A 25,488-nucleotide genomic window follows, 5' to 3' on the forward strand; every position below is an offset into this window, starting at 1 on the left:
ATGCAAATGACATGGAGAATTAAAATGACAAGCAACTGGAAGCTCAGGATCAGCCCCAGATGTTGAACACAGTGCTGCAAAACAGTCTCCAATCTGCATTTGTTTTTTTCAATGTTAGAGGAGATCACATTCTGAGCACTGGATTTGAAAAAGCACAAGTGAATCATTGCTTCACCTGACTATTTGTGTCCCTACATGGTGGAAAGGGATGAGGTAAAATTGAATCTCCTGCACTTAAGTGGGAAAGTGCCATGAGAATGGGTGTAATTGGTGGAAATAGAAGAATGGACCAAGGAACTGTGATGGGAGTGATCCCTTCAGAATGCTGAGAAGGGAAGGGAGTCAACTGTGAGTCAGGTGGTGGAATCTCATTCAAGGTCACAGAAATTGCAAAGGATAATCCATTGATTTTGGAGAACGGTTGGATGGAAAGTGAAGACCAGGAATACATTATCCTTGGTGAGAATAATCGTGTGAGAAATAGATGAGATGTGGTAGAGGGAAAGCCATGGTTAAAAATAAAGGAAAACAGTGGAGGATTGTGCAGAATTTAGGGGAAGGAACTTTCCACTGCACAAACTTATACATGAAACTGATCTTGAGCCAAAGGCAGCCCAGAAGATTAATTTTATATTTATTTTATAGGCTTCTTTATGGGTCAGGTTGAGAAGTTCTCCTCTAATTTTCACATGGAACCCTTGAGCGGTTCTGGCTGCCATCATTAACCAGTAAGATACAGTAAAAGATGAAGAAAGGCAGGAAAACCTACAAAAAAAAACTACCAGCAAGAAGCAGAGCTGTATGAAGGTTGAGATCTGCATTGTTCATTAAGGTCTTCATTAACAAAATCCAGAAGTAAGGGTGCAGCTTTATAAGTTTCCTGCCAAGGAATCCAATAATTGAGTGCCAGACTTGGTCAAAGTGGAAAATGTAATTTAAGAGGTGAACTGGTTCAATAGATTTTAGCTGAACTGAGTAATTGCTTAGATTAATAGGACCCTGTGGCCATTAGCTGCACTCTTAAGGAACCGGTTGCTATTCATGCAAGGTGGATGAATGCAAGCTGATACTGAGGCCGCAAATGATGAACATGGGTGAGGTGAGGAAGAGGATATCTAAGGTTACTATGTTTAAGGGAATTATACTTGCATTTATAGTACATGGTTTTGTCTTTCTTGCAATTTTTTAAATACAGTCTTTAAAATAAATTTAAACTAGAAATACCTTCGTAAATCCATTTATATCACAATGATTCGAAGCTAAACACATTCTTACTCTTGTAATTAGAAAATTGAGTCAGCCTCCATTTGTTCATACAACTAGGAACAGTCTCGAGATCCCCAGCTGCAGCACCTAATTGTGCATTATCGTTATCCAAGCCTCTTGTCCCCATTATTCTGTCCTGACATTCATTTTAGGTGTTGCTTGTATTGCGAGTGAAGACCTTCTTCCTTACATCAATATTTCATGTGCTTGAACCTATAGTGCTTTGCTCTTTTTCACAGATGAGGGCTAACCTTTTTCAGACCCTTTATTATTTTGCATACCTCAGTTTCATCTCTTAGACACCTCTTCCAGGCCAGTTTTGCTTCATAATTCCTAACCTCCAACATCATGATCACCATTGAATAATACAAAAGTGGACATGATACTTTAGATGTGCTCCAACCGGAACACCGTACATATTAACCATGACTTCCTGCGTCCAAAATTAAACTTTTCTGTTTATTTAGATTATGCTCATTGGTTTTGTTGATTGCTGCTCTCTGGCTCTCTATGGTTGTACATATTTTAACCATGCAGCCTAATGAAACTCAGTTACCTTCCAAATTCACCCTTGGATATTTCCACACCATTTATGGAGTAAATATTTGTTGATTCCAAAGTGAAACTGTTGTGAAGTATTCAATTTAAAGGAAATTCAGCTGTTCACAATAAAGTAATACTATGGGGGAAAATCTGTGATAAATTTTCCAGCTTACTTTGATAACATCTGTTATCTGCAATGAATTGGAGGAATGCTTCATCAAATGGAAACAGAATGGCACAATTACCAGGTGATCTCATTACTACTCACCTAGCGCTGACAGCTTAACTGCAACTTCAATGTGTACATGAAGGTTTGGCAACAAAGAACAACTTCAGTGAACTTTCCAACAGCTATAACAGATGGTAGCTAAAAAGCATACATTATAAAACCATAAACCAGGAGTTTTTACAGAACCATTTATTTCAAATAAAAATCTGCATGACTTTTTACAAGACTTTTTTTTCATTTTAGAATAAACATGATCCAAAGCTTGCAGATTTTATAGGCTTAAGTTACATTTCCTGGATCCATTTATATTTTCTGCATTTACACAAAAGTTTTACATGATACCAAAAACAATTATGCACAACTTTCAATATGTAAACAGTCAACATATCTAATGTACATCAACAAGAATGGCAACTGCTTTTTTGTAATTGGGGTTATTAAGAAAATAAATTGCATTAGTTGAAAACTACCAGTTGATGTTTTTCTTTACAAAGTTGTTCACATTACTTTAAATTTAAATTAGTTGCTAGTGTGTATCCTACAAGGAATCCAAACTAGCAAATGCACTTCTTATACAGAAGCTGAAAAATTAGCCCTCAGTAAACATTCCCACATTAATAGTAAACTAAAGGGAGCTTGGCAAATGTTTGTATCACGTAACTATATATCACAAACCCACTACTATTTATATTCCAGTGTTTGCAGCATTAATAATGTTCAATTAAAAGTTTCAATGAATTAAACCTTGAACAAGCCCAGATAAAGTGAAAAATATTCTGCATGGTCAGGCATTTTTATGCAGTCAGTGTAATTCTATGAGCACATGTAAAAGTAAAATGGGTCATAAAGTCTTAAGTATTAATAACCAGCAACTCTGCAGTTTCTTGAAGGCTATATCCACTGGAGGCTTGTTGGTCACATCATATTAAAGTTACTTTCCAATGACCTTGATTATAAGTGTATGATGTTGAATTCTGTGAGTGTGTGCAATGGCACAGAGCATTTGCTGCATCAGATCACTGAAATGACAGGAAGAATTTGCTACATGCCAGAAAGGAATGGGGATTTCTGCTGCAGCATGATTTGTATGGACATCTGCCATGAAAATTTTCAAACAGCTGTGCAGATAAACCCCATCCTGAACTGAAGCAAAAAACAAATTAGAAAGGAATTAGATAGAAATCCTCAAAGCCAATGTACAATATCTTTGAACCATATCACTGAGATCCAGAATGTGGTTTCATGTCTGTGCCTTCTATCAGCAAGTTTCCAAACTGTTTTATCTCTTGACAGTGAACAAAGGCAGGCTTCTTTGCACATGGAGAAAAGGAATATCAGATGGTATTAATGGACACCACTTCTATGCATGGCCCAATGAGCATGCCTTGAAAATTGATTCGCCAATTTTAAAAAAGGTCAGGACGTAATCTTAGTAATATAGTTTCTATCTAAAGAGATGGTCTTTCCCCTCCACAGAAGAGCATATTGCAATCAGATAAACTTGGTCTGTTGCATTTGTCAAGAATGGAAAAATTACGTCAAAGAAGGTCTTCGTCAAGGGCGGATCTTTCTGAAAGGAGCTAGCAGGCAGGAAGTATGAGGATATTGAGTTGAAAAAGATGTGGAAGTAACATTTAATTTCTGCTCATTGGAAGAATTATTCAAAATGCTCATTTTTCATATAGCTGTATGGCAACATTGGAGTAAAGCCTGCAAAAGGAGTGGGAATGAAACTTTCAAACCCAAAACATAATCTGAACAGGTTGTCAACTGCAACTTGCAACATAAGTATCATTACTAAAAGAAAAAGAATTTGCTTCCATAATTATATTTTACTACCAATGGAAACACTGGATGAGATTACTTCTGCAGTGGTTTGTGATATAATAAAAAAATGACTATATCTCATATCATGTAAATATTTAATCAATTATTATGTGCACAAGGTTCTGAACAATTACTTAATGTCTATACTGTCCAGACTTGAGATTCGGGGTGTAATTTAATCACATACTTCAGTTATTTTCCAATTCTAATAAGAAGACTTTGATCTGATACATTAATTCTGATTCTCTCTCCACAATTTCTGCCTAACTTTCCTTATCTTTCTGCTTTACCTTAGCTTCCTACTTCCTTTTGAAAAGAATATTACTTAAAACAATACTCGTCACCGGAAATGGACACTGAAATGTATACAATCTTGGCATTCAGATTTTGCACTTTTTAGTTCAAATTTTATCTTACATTGTTTTCTTTTTTAATTAAAAAAACTCAATTTTATCCTACTCCAATTTAGTCTAACATTTAAAATGTCTGTAAACAAATGCCAAAAGTGCTTACTGTGCGGGGATTACTATGATAGTAACAGCACTTTTGTGCAAAACTCTCACCAAAATGTAAAATAACTAAACAGCAAGTTAAAAAATATATAGATTATAAACCATCTATTCCAATTAGGTACAAAATCCATCGCAAATATCATCAAACAGATAATAGAGGTTCTTGTCCAATTGCTCATTTCAACAATATTGTACACATAAATTATTCCTTATTGGAAAGCATGTGGTTAGGTTTCATTACTGGATACGCTGGATGCTATTTTGGTATATTGACAGTTTATTGCTTCAAAGGCTTCATCCCTGTGTAACATAGCACCAAATACCAGTGGCTAAAGAAAAGCAAACAAAAAAAATGGTTTCAAAGAAAAATCTATTACAAGTTAAATGGAAGGGTAACAAGCACGACAAACAAAAAGTTCATTTCTTTCACTCTAACACAATTATGCAGAATCACAGAAAATTAATGATGCAGGAGGCCACTCAGTCCATCATTGTGCCCATGCACATTGAAGGAGCTACCCAACCTAATCCCATTTTCCATCACTGATTCTGTAAACCCTGCAGATCTCTGCTCCTCAAGTGCACAACCAAGTGCTGTCTAAATGTGATGAGAGCTTCTGCATTAACCACCTTTTCAGGCAGCGAGCTGCAGAACCCCATCACCCTTTGGGTTAAAATTTTCCCCTCCAATGCTGCTACTTTAAATCTATGGCCAGTCATCTTTGACCTTCAGCTATGGGAAATGGGCCCTTCCTTGTCACCCAGTCAAGGTCCCTCATAATTTTATACACCTCAAGTAAGTCTCTCCACAGCTTCCCCTGTTCCAGAGAAAGCCTGTTTGATCTTTCCTCAAAACCAAAGCTTCCCAATACTGGCAAGATCCTCGCAAATCCCTGCTACACTCTCTCCAGTGTAATCACATATTTCCTGCAATGCAGTGACCAGAAATGGGCACTGTGCTCTAGCTGCAGTCTGGTGAGTGTTGTATAAACATAACCTCTCTGCTAATAAAGGAAAACATCCAGTACGACATTCTGACTGCCTTATCAGCCTATCCTTTTCAGGATCTGTGAACACACATTCTAAACTCCCTCTGTTCTTCCACTCCTCTCAGGAGTATATCAATGCATAACATTATTTAGCTACATTGTTAAGATCTATTGTAGCCATGCAAGACTAATAACATAAAACTGAGGGATGGTGCTGTCAGTAAATTACTGGTTGACAGCATCGCTAAAGGATTTAAGGTGTATTACTGGAACACCTTCAAATGGAATGGAATGTTTATATATTATTCAAAAGCAGAATATGTAAAATAACAAAACGTCAAAAAAGGAAATTACGTACCTTTTGCGTATATGGAGTAGTTATTGAAATGCCCATTCCTGATCCAGGTAAAACTGACAGAACTTTGTACTGTGGGAGTAAAAAGGACAACGGGAGAGGTAAAAAAAAATATAAGGAAATAATCCCTACTTAGTGATGAGATTGCACTTTAAGCTATTCTCAGATAAATAAAAATGACCTGGATCTTGCTCGGAAATGCTTTGAGTCCCACATGCTACTACCAGTGGAACTTAATTTTACCGACATTTCCCGGCTGAGGAATCTGCTCTCAGATTCTGCACTGGATTTGTAAACTACTGATTTCAATGAGGAAGGCAAGACTGAGGGAAACACAAACAAGGACGCGCTACCTTTCCTTTTAAACATTACCTGTGCATTGCTTAACACCTTTAATTATTTAAAAGTGCTGTTTGGTGGATCTTTTAAAACAAAATTGAAAATGCTTTTCTCACTCTTTGAGCCAGATCTTACTGGTGTGGGCCTGACACCCACAGATATCTCACACCCAAATAATGTGAAAAATCAATCTTGATGGCCCAAAACATTCAAGAATCCAGATCTGAGTGGGGATAGGAATGCCTGAGGCACACTGTAGAGGCCTCATCCATGAATTGCTCCTGAAGGCTCTGGGAAATTTTTCACTTCAAAACAACAAAAGTTAAATAGATGACATACTTTAAATAATCATGGTTCTTATAGATTGTATAGAAATGCAATATAACAATAGGAAAAGAGCGTACTGTCACCTGGGGCCCTTGTGTAATTTTCAAACTTTGGAATAACATACAGCCCTCATATCTTATCATATTCTTCATTATGTAGTATTGTTCAATGCAGAAAATCACATAATGAAAATACATCATGGCTTTGGCTAAAGTGATCAATAAGTAGTTTTATGTTGTAGATTCAAATCTACTATAAACTGAACTCCACAACTCTTATTGAACTCAGATCACTTACAGAAATGCAGATATGTGTAAACAAATAATTATTCAAAATATTTTTAGGAAGTTTACCTATATTATCATCATTGTTCTCCATTACAGAAACCCGGTATATTAAAACATTGTTAAGAAGGGCTTTCATATTTGTACGCAAGAAAAACAAGGAATTTTAAGCATTAACAGAAAAGCTGCAATGTAATATATCTAGTTACATTACATGCTTGACAAGTTATACATACAAAATTCAAAAAGAAATACACAGGTTCATATTTAACAGAAAAAGCTAAAACAAATGAATCAGCCAAAATTCAAAATAGATAAAGCTCATAGGTCAGACATACCTTTTGAATTTCTGTAATTTCTTTTAATTTTATTATCTTATTTTTCTTGGATGACCCAGATTTGGAGCTTTCAAAGCATAAATAACTGGATAGAAAGAAACAAATTGTAAAGTGTTTGATAGGGAATCCCAAATGATTATGATAAGTAATTCCAGAACCCTCACTGGTGATTTTGCATAACCATGACTTTCACACCTGGTTTATTTTGTATTTAACAAAAAAATCAAATGCATACCCGATGACAAATAAAACACACAAGTTCAAAGGAAGGAATTGTTGATATAATCACAGAGGTGAACTGTTCAAGATAGTAGATCTGATTTTCCATTGATCTAGTGGATTTCCTATCAGAATAACAATTCAGAATCACAGAAAGGTTACGAGACATTAGACCATACTGGCTCCATGTAAGATCAATCCAGCAAGTCCCACTCCCCTGCCCTCTTCCCAAAGCCCTGCAAATTATTTCCCTTCAGATATCTTTCCAGTTCATTTCTGAACACTACAATTGAACCTGATTCTTCTACTACCCCGGGCAGTACATTCCTGTCCTGACCTTTCTGCTAATGGTATCAATCGTTCTCCATCCATTCTGTTCATATTTCTCATGACTTGAAGTACCTTTACTAGATCCCCTTGCAATCTCATCTGTTCCAAGGAGAACAACACAATTTTTCTCATCTTTCAAAGCAACTAAAGTCCCTCATCCTGAGAATTATTTTGGTAATCCTCTTCTGTGCTTTCTCTAAAGACTTTACAACTTTCCTGGAAGTGGTACCCAGAACTGGACACAAATTGTGGCTGAACCAGTGTTCTATAATGTTCTATAAACTTAGAGCCAAGCTTAATAATTTTACCAATTGCTAATAATTTCACTTTTTATTTGACAAATTCACACTCACTAATCAAAAGTTCCTTTCATGTCAGTTGAAACCAAATATTTGGACAGATCTACATTGACCATGTCATATTACAACATGACTGTAGCAAACTTTGATTCTTAAAATAAGTATACCATAATAAAGTCATTGGCCATTTTCTCATAGTAAGCAAGTCATTTTTTTTTCCTTTTCACAAGTTCAAGCACTCATTCACTAAAATTTATCTGTCTGGGTAAGTTTAAGCATGCATCAGTAACATGAGTATTCAAGTATATTTGAAATTCTTCACTCCTGATTTGGAATGGTAATCCAGCCATTTCTAGTACAGCTACACCAACTAATGCCAGTGCAATGGGTCTTGGCTTTAGACTGTGAGGCTCACTTAAAAGTCAAGCCACATTTCTTTTCTAGCTGATGCTCTCATGTGCATCAGGCAGCACAGTAATATAGCAATGAATTTAACATCAGAGCTCCATTCCTGAGAGGGAAATCTCCTGTATGTTACAGCGCAGCTGAAACTGTTTTTTTTAGTGATTCCAATAATGAAATTGTAGACAGTGAGGCAGGAGAAAGGTGGGAACATCATGTGTTTCTCAGATCACAACTGGCTGACCTTTGCAGAAGAGGAGGATGAGGTGGAGGAGGAGGGAATTACTTTCTGCAAAGAGGCCATTGGGGGCCAAAATGAAGGAAAGGCAGGAGAAGACAGCCACTGACCTACTGTATCTCCTAAAAATGACCCTGCCAAAGCAGCCAGAAGTAATTCTATGAACTTTCAAGATACAGCTTACTTGAAACTACACCTTACTTGTGCTGGATTCAACTACAACTAAACAACCCCAGACAATACCTCATGCATGCACGCACGCACATTCACACACACACACACACACACACACACACACACACAAACACACAATCAACTAAGATAAGCATTGCTCTAGCTAACCTTCCACAAGCAACATGCATGCAGACAATACACATGCATTCAATGCATACAGGCAGAGTTAGACTGTCCTATTGAAAAAAAATGGAGTAGACAAAAAAAAATGCTGTCACTGGAAATTTAATATTTAAATATTTTTCCCCCTTCATCTTCCAGGTTGAAGTGGCAAGGAACAGGTGCCTGGAACATGCTAGTGCTCAGAGCATAACCAAGCTGAAAGAGAGTATGTTCTTTCCGATGAGCATTGAGGAACCGAGAACCAGGCCAATGGTTCCATGGAAGACGACTTGAATCATTCTGGTGTGCAACTATCTCTGGATTCATCACCATCCATCTGTCATTCATCACATTTAATGAGCCTTCCACACATAGCTGCATATTTGCTGGCCACTCTCACAAACATTTGGTGGTATTCCCACATTGTTGAGTAACAAATTTCAGGATTCAAGGCCAAAAATATCAAAACTGTGACATATTTCCAGGTCATGATGGTGTTTTGTCTGGAGGGTAATCTGCAGTTGGTGTTGCTCCTATGTGCATGCTGACCTTATCCTTTTACAAGGGGTTGGGAGGTGACTTTCGAGTAGTTGGTGAAAAACTGCCACGCGTTTTGTAGATGGTACATACTGCAGCCACTGTATACTGGGAGTGAAGGAATGAGTATGTGGGGCAGAGTCAGGTTGTTACTCATGCAGGATGTTTTGTAATGGATGACGTCAAATTAAGTGCATGTTGCACTTATCCAGACAAGTGGAAACAACTCTATCCAGTTCTTGACTTGTACCAATTGGATGGTGGAAAAGATTTGGGGCAAACATTCCTACTTTTGACATTATGACTGAAGTGTAATCATTGATGAAGCGGTTAGGTCTTGGACAATGCCCTGACTACTTCCTACAATACAATCCTAGAGCTAGGATAACTGAACTCCAATAAATCTCCTTCCTTTACGTGAGGAATGATTCCAACCATCGATGTGTTTTCCCCCTTAATGCCACTGACCAGCTTTACCAGGGCTGCTTGGTGCCATACTTGGTCAAATACTACCCTATTGCCAAAGATGATCACTGTGACCTCAAACACGGACCAAGGGAATTCAACCCTTTGGTCTATGTTTGAGCATATGTGAGAACACGATTGGTGAATAGATGCCATTTTATAATATCTTCTATCACTTTGCTGAAAATTGAACAGTAATTAATTGCATTAGATCCGCCTCGCATTTTGCGGACAGGTTATATCTTCAGCAATTTTTTTACATTTTAACTGTATCAGAGCAGCTTGGCTAGAGGCACAGCTGGTTCTGGAACAGATCTGCAGTACCATATCTTGGATGGTGGAGATCTCAAGAGGAAGGTGAGTTACATCATCCATTTCTATCTGAAGATGACTGCAAATGCTTTGGACCAGCCTGAGCCCTGGCATCATTGAGGATGGGCATATTCTTGGAACCTATGTCCTTTTGCAAGTTGATTAATTGTCCACTACCATTCATAGCTAAATGTGCCAGGTCTACATTTATTATTATATTAGTTTTGATTTGGTGCAGAATGATGGAATAATCTTTTGCATATCTGCCCTTCCAAGTGATCAGCAGACTGTTGATTGACAAAGGGAAATGGTACCAAAATCCTTTTTCTGTCTATGAGGTTTGGATTTTCAATCACTTCTTGAAAGCTTCTAAAATGTCAACTTGCCCTGGAGTCAAAACTACCTGTACACCAAAGGCGTCACTGAAATTAAATCACAATCAATATATGCGGCTCTTTAAGCAAATACAAAATACATTTTTTTTTGCAGTACATTGTACTCTGTTGGATTGAAAAAATGAAAAAAATAGGCTATGAAACTTTAAATCGCATTTAAAAAATCAGTGGGACACATATTTCTGCAATTGATTTTGATGGACAACCTAACCTTAAAATCAAATATAGCAAGATGTGTTTTTTTTAATTTTACTATTGAATGAAAGCATCATCTTAGACTGCACCTGCTTCAGACAAGCTATCACCTACATTATTTATCCGTCTTTTTACAGACAAACCGAGTTGTCTTATTGTAATAAAATTTAAAAGGTTTTGACATTTTGGTCTTAATTATTAAATAATATCAATATTGAATAATTTGCCTTTTGTTATGCAATATCTAGTCTCTACAGAATGCTTTTAATATAACCTACTTTTCCGTTACATAGAGAAAACCATGTCGAATATAGTCAGTCGGTATCTTCTTGTCCCTGTTAATTAGACAGCAGCGCCATCCGTTTTCACATACTGTTAAAAAAAAGAGTACAAGTTTTTAATTGTGTATTTCCTGTTTGGTGACATGTTCTGCTAACGATAACTTTTTCCAACATTAGTCTTTGTATCTGAATGAAGAAAATCATTAAGAAAATGCATGTCATGCAGAGTGAGTAAAAATTTACCTCCGATAATAAAAATAAGTATTCTGAAAAACTAATTGCTTTTCAAGTTAGAAACATGAAAACAGGACAATGCTTTTCAGCCCCAAGAGCCTGTTCTGCCCTTCAAGTAGGTCATGGTTGGTCAGTATCTCTACTCTGTTTAATTAAATCTTAGTAAACAAAAATGTACCCTAGCAATAAATTTACCAACTAACCTAGCTTTAAAAAAGTTTTTGAGCATTCCAAATATCCACTTTGTGTGGATAACCAACATCAAACTGAACAGCCAATTCAAACTGCATCATTTTGCCTTTGTCCTGAAAGTCTCCTGTCAGTTAAGAAATCTGAAATTACACTAATTTAGTCAAATAGTTCAGCCATAATCTTCAACATACATGAGACAGTTTCTCTATGCAACCTAGCCTCACAATTTAACCCTTTTAGCCCCACTCTGGTAAAACTGCAGTCAGCCCCACCCCATCATTGTGCATTATTGCAAAGTTACACCACATCTCCCTCTTCGAGTTGACACTAATCTATAAATCACTTCCCACTTCGAATAGAAAGTATTGGTAAAACAAAAGTGTGAGATGCTGGTGAACACATCAAGGGATATGGATCTAAGGTAAATGAGGTACAGATCAGCAATAATCAAATGTGCAGCAGGTTCAAGCCTGTTCCCACGTTCCTATGAAGCCAGTCAATTTCCCAATGCATTATACATTGGCAAGGAATACCAAATGCAGGTCAAGAGAGCATTACAAATGGATCCTTACACGAGTTGACAATGTGAGGATGGATTGGAGGGGAAAAATAGGAAGAAAATCAAGGAAATTGTGTGAACTAAATTTAATTCAACAACTACATTTCTACTCAGTGGGGTTGAGGATTTTTTTTGAAATGAAGCAGCCAATGGCCAGTAAGACTGATGTGATGATCAATGGGAGAGGATACCACTAGCTCAGTGGGAAGCAGAGGTTATTGAAAGGTCATCATGATGTTCATTGGGAGGGTGCCTGAGAAAAATGTGACTCATTGAATGATACAAGACTACTGCTTTGTTATGCATAAGGGTATAGATTCAGAGGAAGATGTGAGAGGGAGATCATGGAGACAGTTTCAAAATCCACAGCAAATATTGCAGCAGTAATTTACTGAACAGGAGCTCAGATTAGACAAGAAGTTGGAGGGGAAAACAATGAAATTTCTAAGAAAATAATTTGACGTGGAAGAGGGCAGGAGTGGGAATGTGGTCAAGGGTACAAGAACAGAAAATGGATGGCAAAGATTTTCTCAGTGAAGGCAGAAAGGTCATGTGAAGTCTGGTTATGTGACATGAGATGATAAAATACAAGCACTTCACAAACTATTGTGGGCTGCTTGAGATTTAAAAAATTAGAAAATATTCAAAATAATTTCAGAGGTTTACATTAATTTATAAAATAAAGTCATTTTCTTTTACAAATACACGATATTTATTTATTAGTCACATGTACGTCGAAACACACAGCGAAATGCGTCTTTGTGTGTTACTAAGAGCTGGGGGCAGCCCGCAAGTGTCGCCACTCTTCTGGGCGCCAGAGTAACATGCCCACAGCTCCTAACCTGTACGTCTTTGGAATGTGGGAGGAAACTGGAGCACCTAGAGGAAACCCGCACAGACACACTGGGAGAACGTACAAACTCCTTACAGATAGCGGCGGGAATTGAACCCGGGTCACTGGCGCTATAATAGCATTACCCTAACTGCTATTAGAGTCTTGCTGTACAACAACCCACATCCAGAGCTTGCGACTACTTGCAGTCACCCACCACTTTTGCTCTACCTCACAAGGTACTCCACTGTAGCTATTATTACATATAATTTAATATTCAAAATAACCCCTGTGCTCCATCCAAATATATATCACAACACTTTTACTATTGCAAGATCCAGAAATAACAGCTTCAAATGCATTTTAAATGAAATCAGATTTTAATATGGGATAGATCTAATTGTACTTACCTGGTAAAGGACGTTCATTCTCTGCCAAACTGAAAATCTCACTGAAGCTGCTCTTCTTGCTGTGTGAACGTGCACCATCATCTCCCGACTATAAACAGACATGGCATTGGGGCAGTTACGTTGACCTTGACACAACCGTTGGAATCTGTGGAAACATCACAATTAACTGGTGGGTGTGCACATTAGACTTACATAAATCACATGCCTCCAATTAGCAAGTAATATAGACACCCTTCCCTCACTATTATATCTATTAACTTTCAGGAAAAGAGAAATCTTGCGGGGCTAGAGTCCACTGGTTCCAATCAAGACACTGGCTTCAGCTGTTGAAACAGCAGAGTGTCCTTGGACTTGCATGCTTGCGCTGCGTGGAAGTCTGAAACTTGGGCAGATGGTCTGCATCCGATACTATGCATCACCATGGAGATTCTCAGCATGTTGCTGGGAGACTGCCTCTCTGATTGCATGTTAAGTCAAACCCCTGTGATTTCAATGGAGGAATCTCTCAGTGAAGGCAGAAAGGACATGTGGAGTCTGGTTATGTGACATGGCAAAAGGACAGTTGATAAAATTAGAACTGCAAATTAGGAGGCAAAGGAAAAGCATCTTTTTTTTAATTATTGTTTTTAATTATTTGTGCTTTCGATTAGTTGCTTTTCATCATTCTCATATCTAAATAATTACTTCAATTTTAGTAGCTTTTAAATGACCCCAAGTCAGTTAAATATTTCAGTTCACTTAAGAGCTTTGACAGAAGGCAAAGTTCTGCCCCAGCATTCAGGGGTGTTCTGGGGTCAGAGCTCTTCACCACGATGCCCGAGGCCTGGTCACTGCTGAAAGCTCACGGCCCAACTCCAAAATGCAGAGAACCAGAAGGATTGTGCCTCAGCCAGGTGAGGGTGAAGGGCTGGGGCTGATGCCATAACTTCATGCTGCAGACTGAATGAAGCACAGTCTGGCACCTGACATTTACTTTATAGCATTTAATTGCTGAAAAAAACAAGAATTCACAATTAAGTTAAACAATTAAATTGTTACCATTATTTTAATACGTGCTTTGCAAAATTATTTGAACTTTTTACCATTAGCTTCAACATGCTTGTCAAAGCTAGCAGGATAATGGAGTTTCAGGCCATTTCCCATTCAATCCAATGGCCAGAACATCTTTGTTAGCATCACATAACTCTAATTCTTTCTCTTTTCCATTGTTTTTGTATTGAACTAGAATGAATTACTTACAGCATGACATTTAAAACGCATTTCTCCCTAACAATATTGATTACCCAGGATAATTACAGCTGTGTCAGTTTCTAGGACCTTTCTAATCCATTATGACAGATTTTGCTATTATACAACATCAAAGTTTTACACACAGAAAAAAATAGGTGAAGCAAATATTGCATAATTTGCACAGTAAGAACAATTAAAAGTGCTCGCTAAAAACACTCAAAATGCAAATCTGTAACTACCAACTATAACTTTAAAATATATATGGAATTCCAGTTACTAGCACACAGTAAATGAACTTGCATTTATTGCAGATTCAGAAAAAAATGTGTTTCTTTGGGGGAGGATGATGGAGAAAGGAACAGTCATGTCAATACAACATTAACAGCAGCTAAAAAGACTTGTGCCGCAGGAGAGTGCTCTACAATTACTATAGGAGCTCCAGAAGAATCCAAGTCCAGCAGCACTACACTACCAAGCAGAAAAGTCCAAGTCCAGGGATTTCAGCAATTTATATAAAATGAATAGTTAGAATCCTCCTTGGAAGGAAAACTTTTTTAATCTTCTATTTCTTATCTGCATTCACAGACTTACCTAACCACAGAATAAAACAACTTGAACACAATTTGAAGTGGACATTACTAACATAAATTGTGTCACAATATTCTCCAAATGACTCAGAAATGAGGAGATCAACAAGGGCCAATGTTCTGACTGGCATTCTTTTATCCAATTCTGAATAAATTGCAATCCACCCACCACAAACACTGCATCCTTGCCACAGATTCAATCTCTCTCTGACCATCACCTCAGGATGAACCATACTTTCCATAATATTGGCATCATAGTCATTCATAATTTGACTCTCTATTCTCTTTACAACAAACATTACCATCACTGGAGCACTGCTCATCTCTCCCTGTGCTTCTGCTTATCTTCACCCAAAGCCCACATCCATGTCTTTATCAACTCCAGACCCAAATAATTAATTTCTCACCATGCAAGCTATAACATCTACCAATCTTCATAAACTTCAGCTCATCCAAAACTCTGCAGTTTAAATTCATTCCTACACATACCCCAATTGCAGATTACCTCTTTGCCCACTGACCTACAATGGTTCCTTGTTCCCAGACACCGACAACTATTCATCCTGCTGTTCAAATGGTTTCATGGCCTCTTCCTTTCCTATCCCCGTAATCTTCTCCAGTTCTGAAAACCCCAGAGCTCTGCATTTCTCTTGCTCAGGGGTTACTTACTTACCAAAAATCCATCACTCCACCTATTCTCTAAGTCCTGAGCTCTAGATCTCTTTCCCTAAATCTGTCCACCTTTCATCTCTTTCTTGCCAACTATTTTACTGACAGATAGAGATACAAATCTTCAAAAACACAATACAAAAAGTTGTCATATTTAGTTAATTTTCAACTTTCCTTACTTCTGCAAAGAAATGTAGGGATATTAAGCAGAAAAACCAAACTGCTGGTATAACAGTCCAAAGATTAACAAGGGCCTAAAACAAGTTACACTGGATTGATAATCATTAAAAAATCTTTTAAAACTGCTTGCTTCAGATTAAAGTCACTATAATGTATATTTTTTAAATTTTCCACTAATAAAATCAATTTACTTCCAAAGATTCTTATCAATCCTCTAGGCACTTTGACATTCTATTTTTAATTATGTTTTTTGTATATACATTTTAAGTAAAATAAACCAAGAAGTTTGCAGGACTTTTTTTCAACATTTTTACATTCTAAATATATTAACAGATAAATGTTATTTCTTTCTATAAAGCTGAGGAAAAAAGTAATTCTATCTCTGAATGCTGCACAATGGAATCAATATTGTGTGACCTCTGGAGAGTACACATCAGCAGCGTGCAGCAATTAAATCTTTAACATATTACTATGACAAAATATTGTTATTAAAACAGAACAATTCAATAGGTATTGCTCAAGGTAAATTATTTTATATACTTTAAGCTAAACTTTATGCAACTTAGTTGAAAATTCCCTCAATCAGTAAACAATAAAGTCAATAATATAGCATTTAAAAACAGGTAAATTCTGTAAGGGAAACTAAAAAAAATTATGAATGACTTAAATCTCTTAAAATATAGAATTTACTTGCTACATTAAGCTAAGATTTAGCTTAATAATTTCATAATCACATTTTCAAAACTATTTTTAATTGTTCCACCACTTTCTGTGAACAGAAAATTATTAAACAATTCAATAGCACTACAGGAAACAAGACAATAACATGACAACAACTAGATCACACTTCACTCAATAAATAATATCTATTTTATAATTACAGACAATTGCAAAAGTACACATAATTAAAAAATTGTTAGAGACTTAAACCCTACCTTTTCAAACCCTGACAGCTGGCAGAAAAAAAAACAAAACATGTAACAGACAACAACTTACATCACGCTATTCTAATTGGTGCTAAACTTAAATAATTATATTTCTGAATTATATCTAGCCCAGTACTTTCTCACTCTCTCACACACATACACAAACAAACTAAATTGGAACCTTGTTAAAGTGCACTGATCAATGGCTGGAACAACAGATTATATCTTTCAGTTAAGGAAAAAAATTAATTTTTCTTGTTTGTACTTTATTAATTTTATCAACAGATACCAAGTATAGTTTAGAAATTGCTTTAGTGTATTAATTTCTGCAGAGATTGCAAAGAGAGTTTAAAGAAAATTCATAATCAAATTCTATTTCTGCAGTGTTAACAACTATGTTACCAGGCATTGTTCAAACCCCAAACATGATCACTACAGTACAATATAAAAAATCAATTACATTATCAACTGTATTTAGCCATCAACCAGGACCTTGGGTTAGTTTTTTTTTCACAAAAGCACCAGATAATTTAACCAAAATCACCTACCCTTCTTGTTAGAATAGCATTTGCTCTTTCTTTTAGCTGAGGATCTGTAGGTAAATTCTTCCACATAATATAAGGAGTATCATATTTTTCTCGAAGCTTTGGACATCGTTTGAAGATAAAGTCAATGAGAAAAAAACTGACCCTCCATAAAGTCCTGGAACAGAAGGAAGCAATCATTTCTAAGGGTTATAATATTGTACAATCTGAACACCTAAATATCTATTTTTGTAAAGCCAACTAACACAAAAATCTATTTAATCTCCTTCACAGTAATTCATATCCAGCCAGCTTCTACACTTGAAAAATTCAATCAAAATTATTGCACTCAGCTGGGTTCACTACTGAAGATTAGAATAATTCTCAAAGTTAATCTGGTCCAGGGTTTATTTGGTGTGGTTAGTCATGCCATGCAAATGAATGTTCAGAGATAAATCCAATTTGTATACTTTTTAAAAATAAATGTGAGCTGTAAGAATGACAATTTAATAGATATACCAACGGCAATCTCAATTCAGCATTTACATGCTAAACTATCACCCATCATCCATCAGATGAACATAAACAAATATACTCATATATAAAAAAAAATGAGTCTATACATAGATTCTGAACATCCCAGGAATTTTAGAGATGCAATTTCTCTTTTCAGATCTAATGGATCAGGTTCCCTTACCAGGGAGAGAGCAGCTCTTGAAAACCAGAGTTTCAGGTTATCATACGACTTCAAATTAATCCACAAAGCAGAATGGACCATACCACCACTCGCTCAAATGTACTTTTTAAAAACAAAATGTCAATTCTTTCCAAGGGAACAGATTAAACCCTGTAAAATGCCAATCATCAGAAATTTCCACAAGGTCAATTAAATGTCCCTTAAATTTCACAGGGTAATCTTGGGGCTAACAACATCAGAACTGGCAAGATACCTTGTGCACAATAGATTTAAGTGCTCCTTGTGAAGGAATCCATGGGCAGAAAACAAAATTTGTCTCTGGTTCCTAACCTCCTCATTGTCTTTTGCTCATCTTCATCTTTGGAGTGGAATGGGATATTTGCCTAATCTTCAGCAGGATACTAACTTTAGGTGAATTCCAGGTATTATAAGGATATTCTGTGGTCCAATAATGTGACTGTTCTATTATCAACTTTGGTTAATGAAGCTCTAACTTGCCTTAAATTGACTACATTTTAACTTCTGGTGGTAGAAAACACAGACATGGAAGTGTACTCAGAAAAATTCTACTTTTGAGAGGTAAATTCTGGTACCATCAAACAGATGCTAAGACACAAGATATGCTCAAGTGTGACTGATCATCACAATTGATACAAATCCAAAAAAATGCTTTAAAAAAAAGGAGATAAGAATCGGGAGCAGGTGCAGACTATTCAGTCCCTTCAGTCTGTTCAGACATTCAACAAGTTTCTAGCTGATCATTTACCTCAAAACATTTTCTTGGCCTTTTGCCTTATCCTATCATTTCTTAACTTTGAAATCTATTGATCTGAATGCAATCAATGATTGTTTCTCCATCTCTCTTCAAGGTTCAGGATTCCAAATACTCAACATTTTCATTCAAAGGACTTCATACTCAGTCCATACTAGTATATTACCCGAATTTCATGTGTTCTAACCTGCTATCCAACCTTCTGTGGGGTCTTATCAAAAGCTTTCTCAAATTCCAAATACATTGCACCCTCTCCTTCCCCCATCTACTTTACTAGATAATCCTCAAAGAACTCCAAAAAAATTTAGTCTATCATAATTTTGCTTAGTCGTATTATTTAAATGTTTGGATATCACATCTTTTATTATAGAACTCCATCATTTTTCACAACTACTAACATCAGATTAACAGGTCAGTAGTTCCCCGTCTTCTCTCCCTCCTCTCTTAAATAGTGAGGTCATGTTTGATATCCCGAATCTGCAGGAACAATTTCAGAATCCATAGTATTTGAAGTTTGGGTTTATTATCTTCCTAGTTGAAAGTAGCAAGAACAGTGAAACTCCCAATTGTGAACCAACAATAGAAAAGTTGTGATCATCTAAACAGTATCAAATCTCTCAACTTTAGATGACTCATTGACTAGACTGGCTCATTGTTCAATGAACAGTGAAGAAATATGGACCAAACACACCTTAGTGCCCCTGCTTGGCACAGTAAACAAATATCATACAAATCCTCCAGCTTGCTTTGAGCAACACTGCTGCCTTTCTGAACTTTGTTACTTTTCAGATAGTGGAAAGACAAATTGGCCTGAGCTCTATTTTTGGTAATTGGCAAGAGGAGAAATAATCATATACATACATACATAGAGAATACTAAAGGACATTATCAAAAATTCTATTGTAGCAACTGAATAACTTCTGTTTCTACACCTTCTGCTTTTATAACCAATATGATAATGTGGACTTACAGAATGCTTTAATGGAATAAAATATACCAAGGCACTTTATAGAAAGGTTATCAAACAAAATGTGATAATGAAAAGTAGGAAGTATTAGTTCCAGTAACCAAAGAACCAATTTTTAACAAGGAGTAGAGAAGCACAGAGCTCTAGAGCATGGACAAGTGTACATGGCGCAGTGATCAAAATCAGGGATGCACAGGAGTTGCAGTACAAAGATTTGAGAGGGCTGTGGGGCTGGAGAAAGCTACAGAAATAGTAAGGAATAAGGATTACGAGGAAAACAATGTCGGTTTACAAGAACAAAAGCAATGGATGAACAGAGCATTAGAGGGCATCTCAAGTTAGAGTGCAGAGAGTAGAGTTTTGATTGAGTTCAAGTTTATGAAGGGAGAAAGATAGGAAGCCAGTCAGTACAGCATTGAATTCACATGTTTAGGAATAATAAAAGCAACTGATAAGCCAAGGCAAAGTTAGACACAGTCAAGGTTATGGAGCTAGAAGTGGAAAGTCCTGACAATGAAGCAGATATCATGGAAGATTTGTGTCAAGGTCTAACGGACACCAGAGCTGCAAATTGTGAAATCGGCCTCAGATGACCAACAGGGAGAGTAATGGAAATGATGGCTTACGAATAGAATTTATGCCAAGGACAGAAAATATTGGTTTTAATCTTAAATATTTTGTTGGAGGAAAGTTCTATTTCAAGAACTGTACATCTTGGAATCAAAGACGACTCACTTTTGTTCCAATTTGTGGATTGAGGTGATTAATGAGCCCAACATGTGAAAAACAACTCTCCCACAGGTGGGGCAGGCAGTGTCAGAAGGGTGGGAAGTTTGTGAGGTGGTGCACTCCTTTTGAAGCCTACACAGGGCCTCTGCATGCTCCCAATGCACAGCCTCAAGATTCCTAAAACCACCACAAAAGCTCCTTTGTCATTTTGAGTGGTCATGGGCAAGGGGTTCCTAGGCATCAGTTGGATGCTACAATTCAAGAAAAATTTAAACATATTCTTGAATTTTTCTCTAAGTCCACTTGGTAATCTCCTTCCGTGACAGAATTCAGTATAGTGACGGTTTCAGAAGTCTGGTGTCAGTCATGTGAATGACAAGAACAGCCTGACGTAGCCAACTGACAGTAACCAGGGCCTCAGTGCTGGGGGACACTGGCCTGGAGGAGGATGGTAATGCTGGTTCACTTATGAATATTGTACCTGAGAAATAACATCTAACATGGGGCCAGGAAGGGAAGTTGAGAGCCAGCATGAAGCAATCCCTTTCACGGAAAGGAAAATCTGATGTCAGTAGAAAAACTAAAGCTTTTGTTTTCACTGACAAACGGAACATTCTTACTTTTCTCTAAGTTTCATCACAAATAGTGGGCATCTTAAAAAGATTACACTTGCTATATTTTTTCCTCACTTTCTCCTGCACAGAATATCTTATTAAAGGATAACAAGCCCACAAGTATAAGCCTCTCTCTGATATCTTACCCACGTAAATAATATTCAGAAGTAAGGCTTGACACTGAATGTTGGAAAACAATTCTCTCTTCAGGGTACTAGTTGGAAAGCATTACCATGTTTCCTCACTTTCTCCAACTGATTTTCAGCCAGCAAGGGGCACTTATAACAGTCAGACTAATTTATGCATTGGTATTGTTCCCAGAACATTTATTTGCACAAGGGAACTACTTAATTTTGGAAATCCCACATTTTTATAACATTTCACACAGGGGATGTGAATGATATCAATCATAATCAAAGTACCCAGTTGTTAAACTTTACAGTTGAAATTTTAAAAAAGCTGCAGTAAAATAAAAATATATGGCATTTATTTACCTATAAAGAGACCAAGAATTCTGTATGGAAAGAAGCAAGATGCAATAAAGAGGAGCCATAAGCCCATGTACAACTTCTGTGTTATTTCTGGATGCACCCACATAAATAAGCTGTAAGAATAAGAAAAAGATTACAATATATGACACAAACTCTTATCAAATTATTCTCTTTTAGTACAGAGAGCATTTGAAAAACTTACTTCTTAATTTTTTCCAGTACATCTGCCATCTTGCCAAAAAGATTCTGTAATTTAAATTTCAAAAACTGAATCCATTTTAAATGCATTAAAGAAACAAATCAGACTATTATGAATTGAAACAGCATGACAGCCTTACAAATGTACATGTTTATTTAGGATTGGAAAGTGCAGCACTACTTCTTGTATAGCTAAAAGAATATTATCTAATGAAATACTAACTAATTTTATTGCATTCACTCAAAAGGAAAGATACATTTGGAGTTCAAAAACAATTACAACAAAATGAACTAAAATGCTCAACTTTAGAAACAGGCAACTTATTTTCATTTTCAATAAATATGCTTCAACGACAACAAACATTATTTTTCTCCAAGTTCTAAAAGCAAGACAAATAGATTTCAATACTACCCCACTGCATCAATAGCATAAAAAAAAGGACTTGTCTTGCTTTTAGAACCTGGAGAAAAATAATATTTTTTTCAAAACTGTCAAAAGACCAACAAATTTAGGAAAGTGCAGGCCAGATATCATTGTGTCCCATCTATTCCTTAAGTATCCATTTGCCTCTAGATATATCCTGCTTCCAACAGGCTTCGGAATTACTCATCAAAATATTCCAACACATTTTTTCAAGACAATGACAGCCTTCTTTGAAATTTAAAATTCTACCCCATTCTTCTTTCTTGGGAGATCTCCCTCAAAAATCAGATCTTCAGCACTGCCAAAGGCAATAGTAAAAATGTTCAACTTTTTCTTTCAGGTGTTGTTTTCAGCCACTGAACATTATATGTATTTTTTCTCAACCCAAAATTTCCAGCGCTTGTGGGTTATATACCACTATAAGATGTTGCTTTGGTATGCTGAAGTAATACTATTGTTGGTACTGCCTGATATGAAGCTTAACAGCTGTAAACAAGGTGTATCTTATATATAACCCACAGTTCTACTTCTTGCAATGTGATTAATGACCTGAATTTTGCAGGAAAATGCAGCCATTACACAAGTAACTGCCAGCATTTCTCAGCATAGACACTATCAAGTTTGGGACTCCAAGCATGCAGAAGAAAACACAGAAATCCCGAACTTGCTGGAAGCTGCTCCCTAGCACTATCCTGAAGGACCTGCAACATTGGCAGTCGCCTCTGCTGTGACAACAATTTCCCAGCACCTAAGTTTGGGAATCTGCCTGAACAATTTACACCAAGTTAGATAAGTGGAAGTGATCAGTTTCAATTAATTTATATTTTTTGGAACTGTGTTAATTTAAATGAGTTTAATTGTTTTTGCAGAGTTTCAATCCCAAGATTTTTAAAACAGGTTAATAGCTTGAATTTCTTTTCCATAACGACAGATCATTCATGAATATTACGTTGACTGCCAGTTCAGCCAGGCTATTTGCTTGGCCTATTAGAGCTTTTCAGCATTTTTCATGGGTCAGTTTTTTACTTGCTCCCTGATATGGTGGTATTTATGCACTAAAAGCCCTGCATTTCAGTTGGAGACCATGTCAAGGAGCACATTAGCCTCCAACATTCCACACAAAGTAAGCATGAATCTTTCTCGTAGATTAGTAGCAAGTATGACCAGTGATCACAAAATCCAAACTAATGGATCTTCAGTACAATATTAAATATTCAATCATGCTTGGTCAGTGAGTTAAGTTTTCCCTGATTTATAAACCTAGCAAACTCCTGAAAACACTTCAGCATTAGCTAACAGACTTACTTTGATAAATAGCATTTAGTGCCATTTGAAATGTTCAATATATTTTGTCATCTTTCCTTTTCAAAGTGCTGCTCTATTTTTAATGTCTCATTTCAGTAAAATTACAAAAACTGGCTTAAATGATTTTTTAGCTCAGTTAAATAACAGAGATCTCAGTCAAAATTCATCTCGATTCCACCTTTGAATGTGTGGCAAATGGGAACGTCCTGGACTCCCACAAAAAAATATATTCGGCATCACAGATTGAGAATCTGAGCTAGAAACATTGACATAATAGGAAGCAGAAATTACTGAATACACTCCTGAGTATAGACACGCAGAGATAGTACCTATACAAGAAGGGGAGAGTATGATTGTCAATTCAGTAGGTCTGGGGAACATAGGCGAGGACATGAATTACATCCACAAACAATTCTCCTCACCAATGAGTACTAAGTACCTACAGGACATGGAAAGAGGCTGTGGGTAGAACAGCTGACCATTGGAATGTGGAGCAGGAAGCGATCCAAGGGGAAAGGTTGAAGTCAGTATCAAGAATTTCAAAAAAAATTGGTGCCCACCTGCATCAGGTGAACAATCTCAATTCTGAAACAGTGGGGAGGAGACTTAGACAGAGGTCAGTATCAGAACCAATGACCCAGGAAAGATTCCCCCACTTTCTACACAAACCAAAGGAAGGACTTGGGAAGAAGTCTGGCTAAAAGAACATCAGGAGTTCGGCATTATAAGTGGAAAAGCAGGATCATGCAGGTTGCATGCTCAAGTTCATTACTCAACTCATTACAAATCGACATGGAGTCAAACAGATTACAAACGCCAACCTGCAGCTCAAGGATTTGAACAGGAAAGAGAGGTTCTCTTTCATAATGTAGCAGCCTTGTTTGACTCCAGGAAGGAGGTTTCAACTTAAATCAAGCTGTCAAGGATGATAAGTGCTATCAATAAGACATCAATAATTTTTTTTATAGGGAGCAGGAGAACAACTGAAAACTACAGACATCTAACAATTAAAGTTATCAGCAAAGAGGGTAAAGGCCAAATGATTCCTAAGAGTCAGAGATTATGTTACAGTTTTTCTTTTAAGCTTTGAGAATATCCTTGAATCTTTTCCCTTGTCTACTTAGATAACCTTTTGCTCTGATGGAGCTTGGAATAGTGCAGCTATTTCACAAGTCTAGTTTCAGGCATGCAAACAGTGTGGTATACCCTTAGAGCTGAGTAAATGTAATGAGGTCTTCAAGGATGGATTATTGGTCTTGGAGAGGATAACTTGGCAATGAATTTGGAAGATCTTTGCAGAGACTTCATTGGTGGCATCTGCCTAATGCTTTGAGATTGCTGCTGTCCATGTCTCAGAATCATTCAGGATGGCGGGAATCACAGATACACAGTAGACCATGGGCTTTGTGCTGGGTTTGTAATGTTCAAATTTCTTTTCCTCAGATGACCAAACACCATAGGGAGATTTCACCACTGATGTCTATCTTGGTTGAGATGCGGCTCCAGAGATACAAAAAGAGGTCCATGTTTTCCAGGGTCTGATCAGGCTTCATTATTATCACAGAGACTAATTATATAAAGGGAGAGTTTAGTAGAGGACATTTCCTTTGCTTATGTCACGAGTGAAGCCCATTCTCTCTCATGATTCAGTGACAAGTCAATGATTTGAAGCTCAGCCTCCAAATGTGCACATATGCGCCTGGGTACTGCAATTGATGACTGAATTCGGGGTGAACTACATAGATTGAACTATTTCCTATTTGTCCTGCAGAGTGGCTCCACTACAGCAGAAAGTACAGTGCAGGATTATGGAGACAAAGGTTGAGACAAATTTTAGGGCAATGTAGCAGCCTTGTTTGACTCCAGTCCACACTGAAAGTTGATCTTTTATGGACTTGTTAAGACAGCTCGCATGCCATGCTACATGGTG

At 36.9% G+C, this 25,488-nt stretch overlaps 1 protein-coding gene across 1 annotated transcript in view; it reads right to left on the reverse strand.

The window, feature by feature from the left end:
• Positions 1–2,222: 2,222 nt before the first annotated feature.
• Positions 2,223–25,488, reverse strand: part of LOC127580309 (GRAM domain-containing protein 4-like) — a 119,063-nt gene continuing 95,797 nt past the window's right edge. The window contains 9 exon segments of the mRNA XM_052033601.1: positions 2,223–4,706; positions 5,725–5,793; positions 7,010–7,094; positions 11,016–11,109; positions 13,246–13,390; positions 17,386–17,525; positions 17,528–17,539; positions 21,635–21,744; positions 21,834–21,877. Of these exon segments, the coding sequence (XP_051889561.1) occupies positions 4,605–4,706; positions 5,725–5,793; positions 7,010–7,094; positions 11,016–11,109; positions 13,246–13,390; positions 17,386–17,525; positions 17,528–17,539; positions 21,635–21,744; positions 21,834–21,877 (801 nt within the window). The 3' untranslated portion in view covers positions 2,223–4,604.

The sequence above is a fragment of the Pristis pectinata genome, chromosome 19, assembly GCF_009764475.1.
Source record: "Pristis pectinata isolate sPriPec2 chromosome 19, sPriPec2.1.pri, whole genome shotgun sequence".
Taxonomy (NCBI): Eukaryota; Metazoa; Chordata; class Chondrichthyes; order Rhinopristiformes; family Pristidae; genus Pristis; species Pristis pectinata.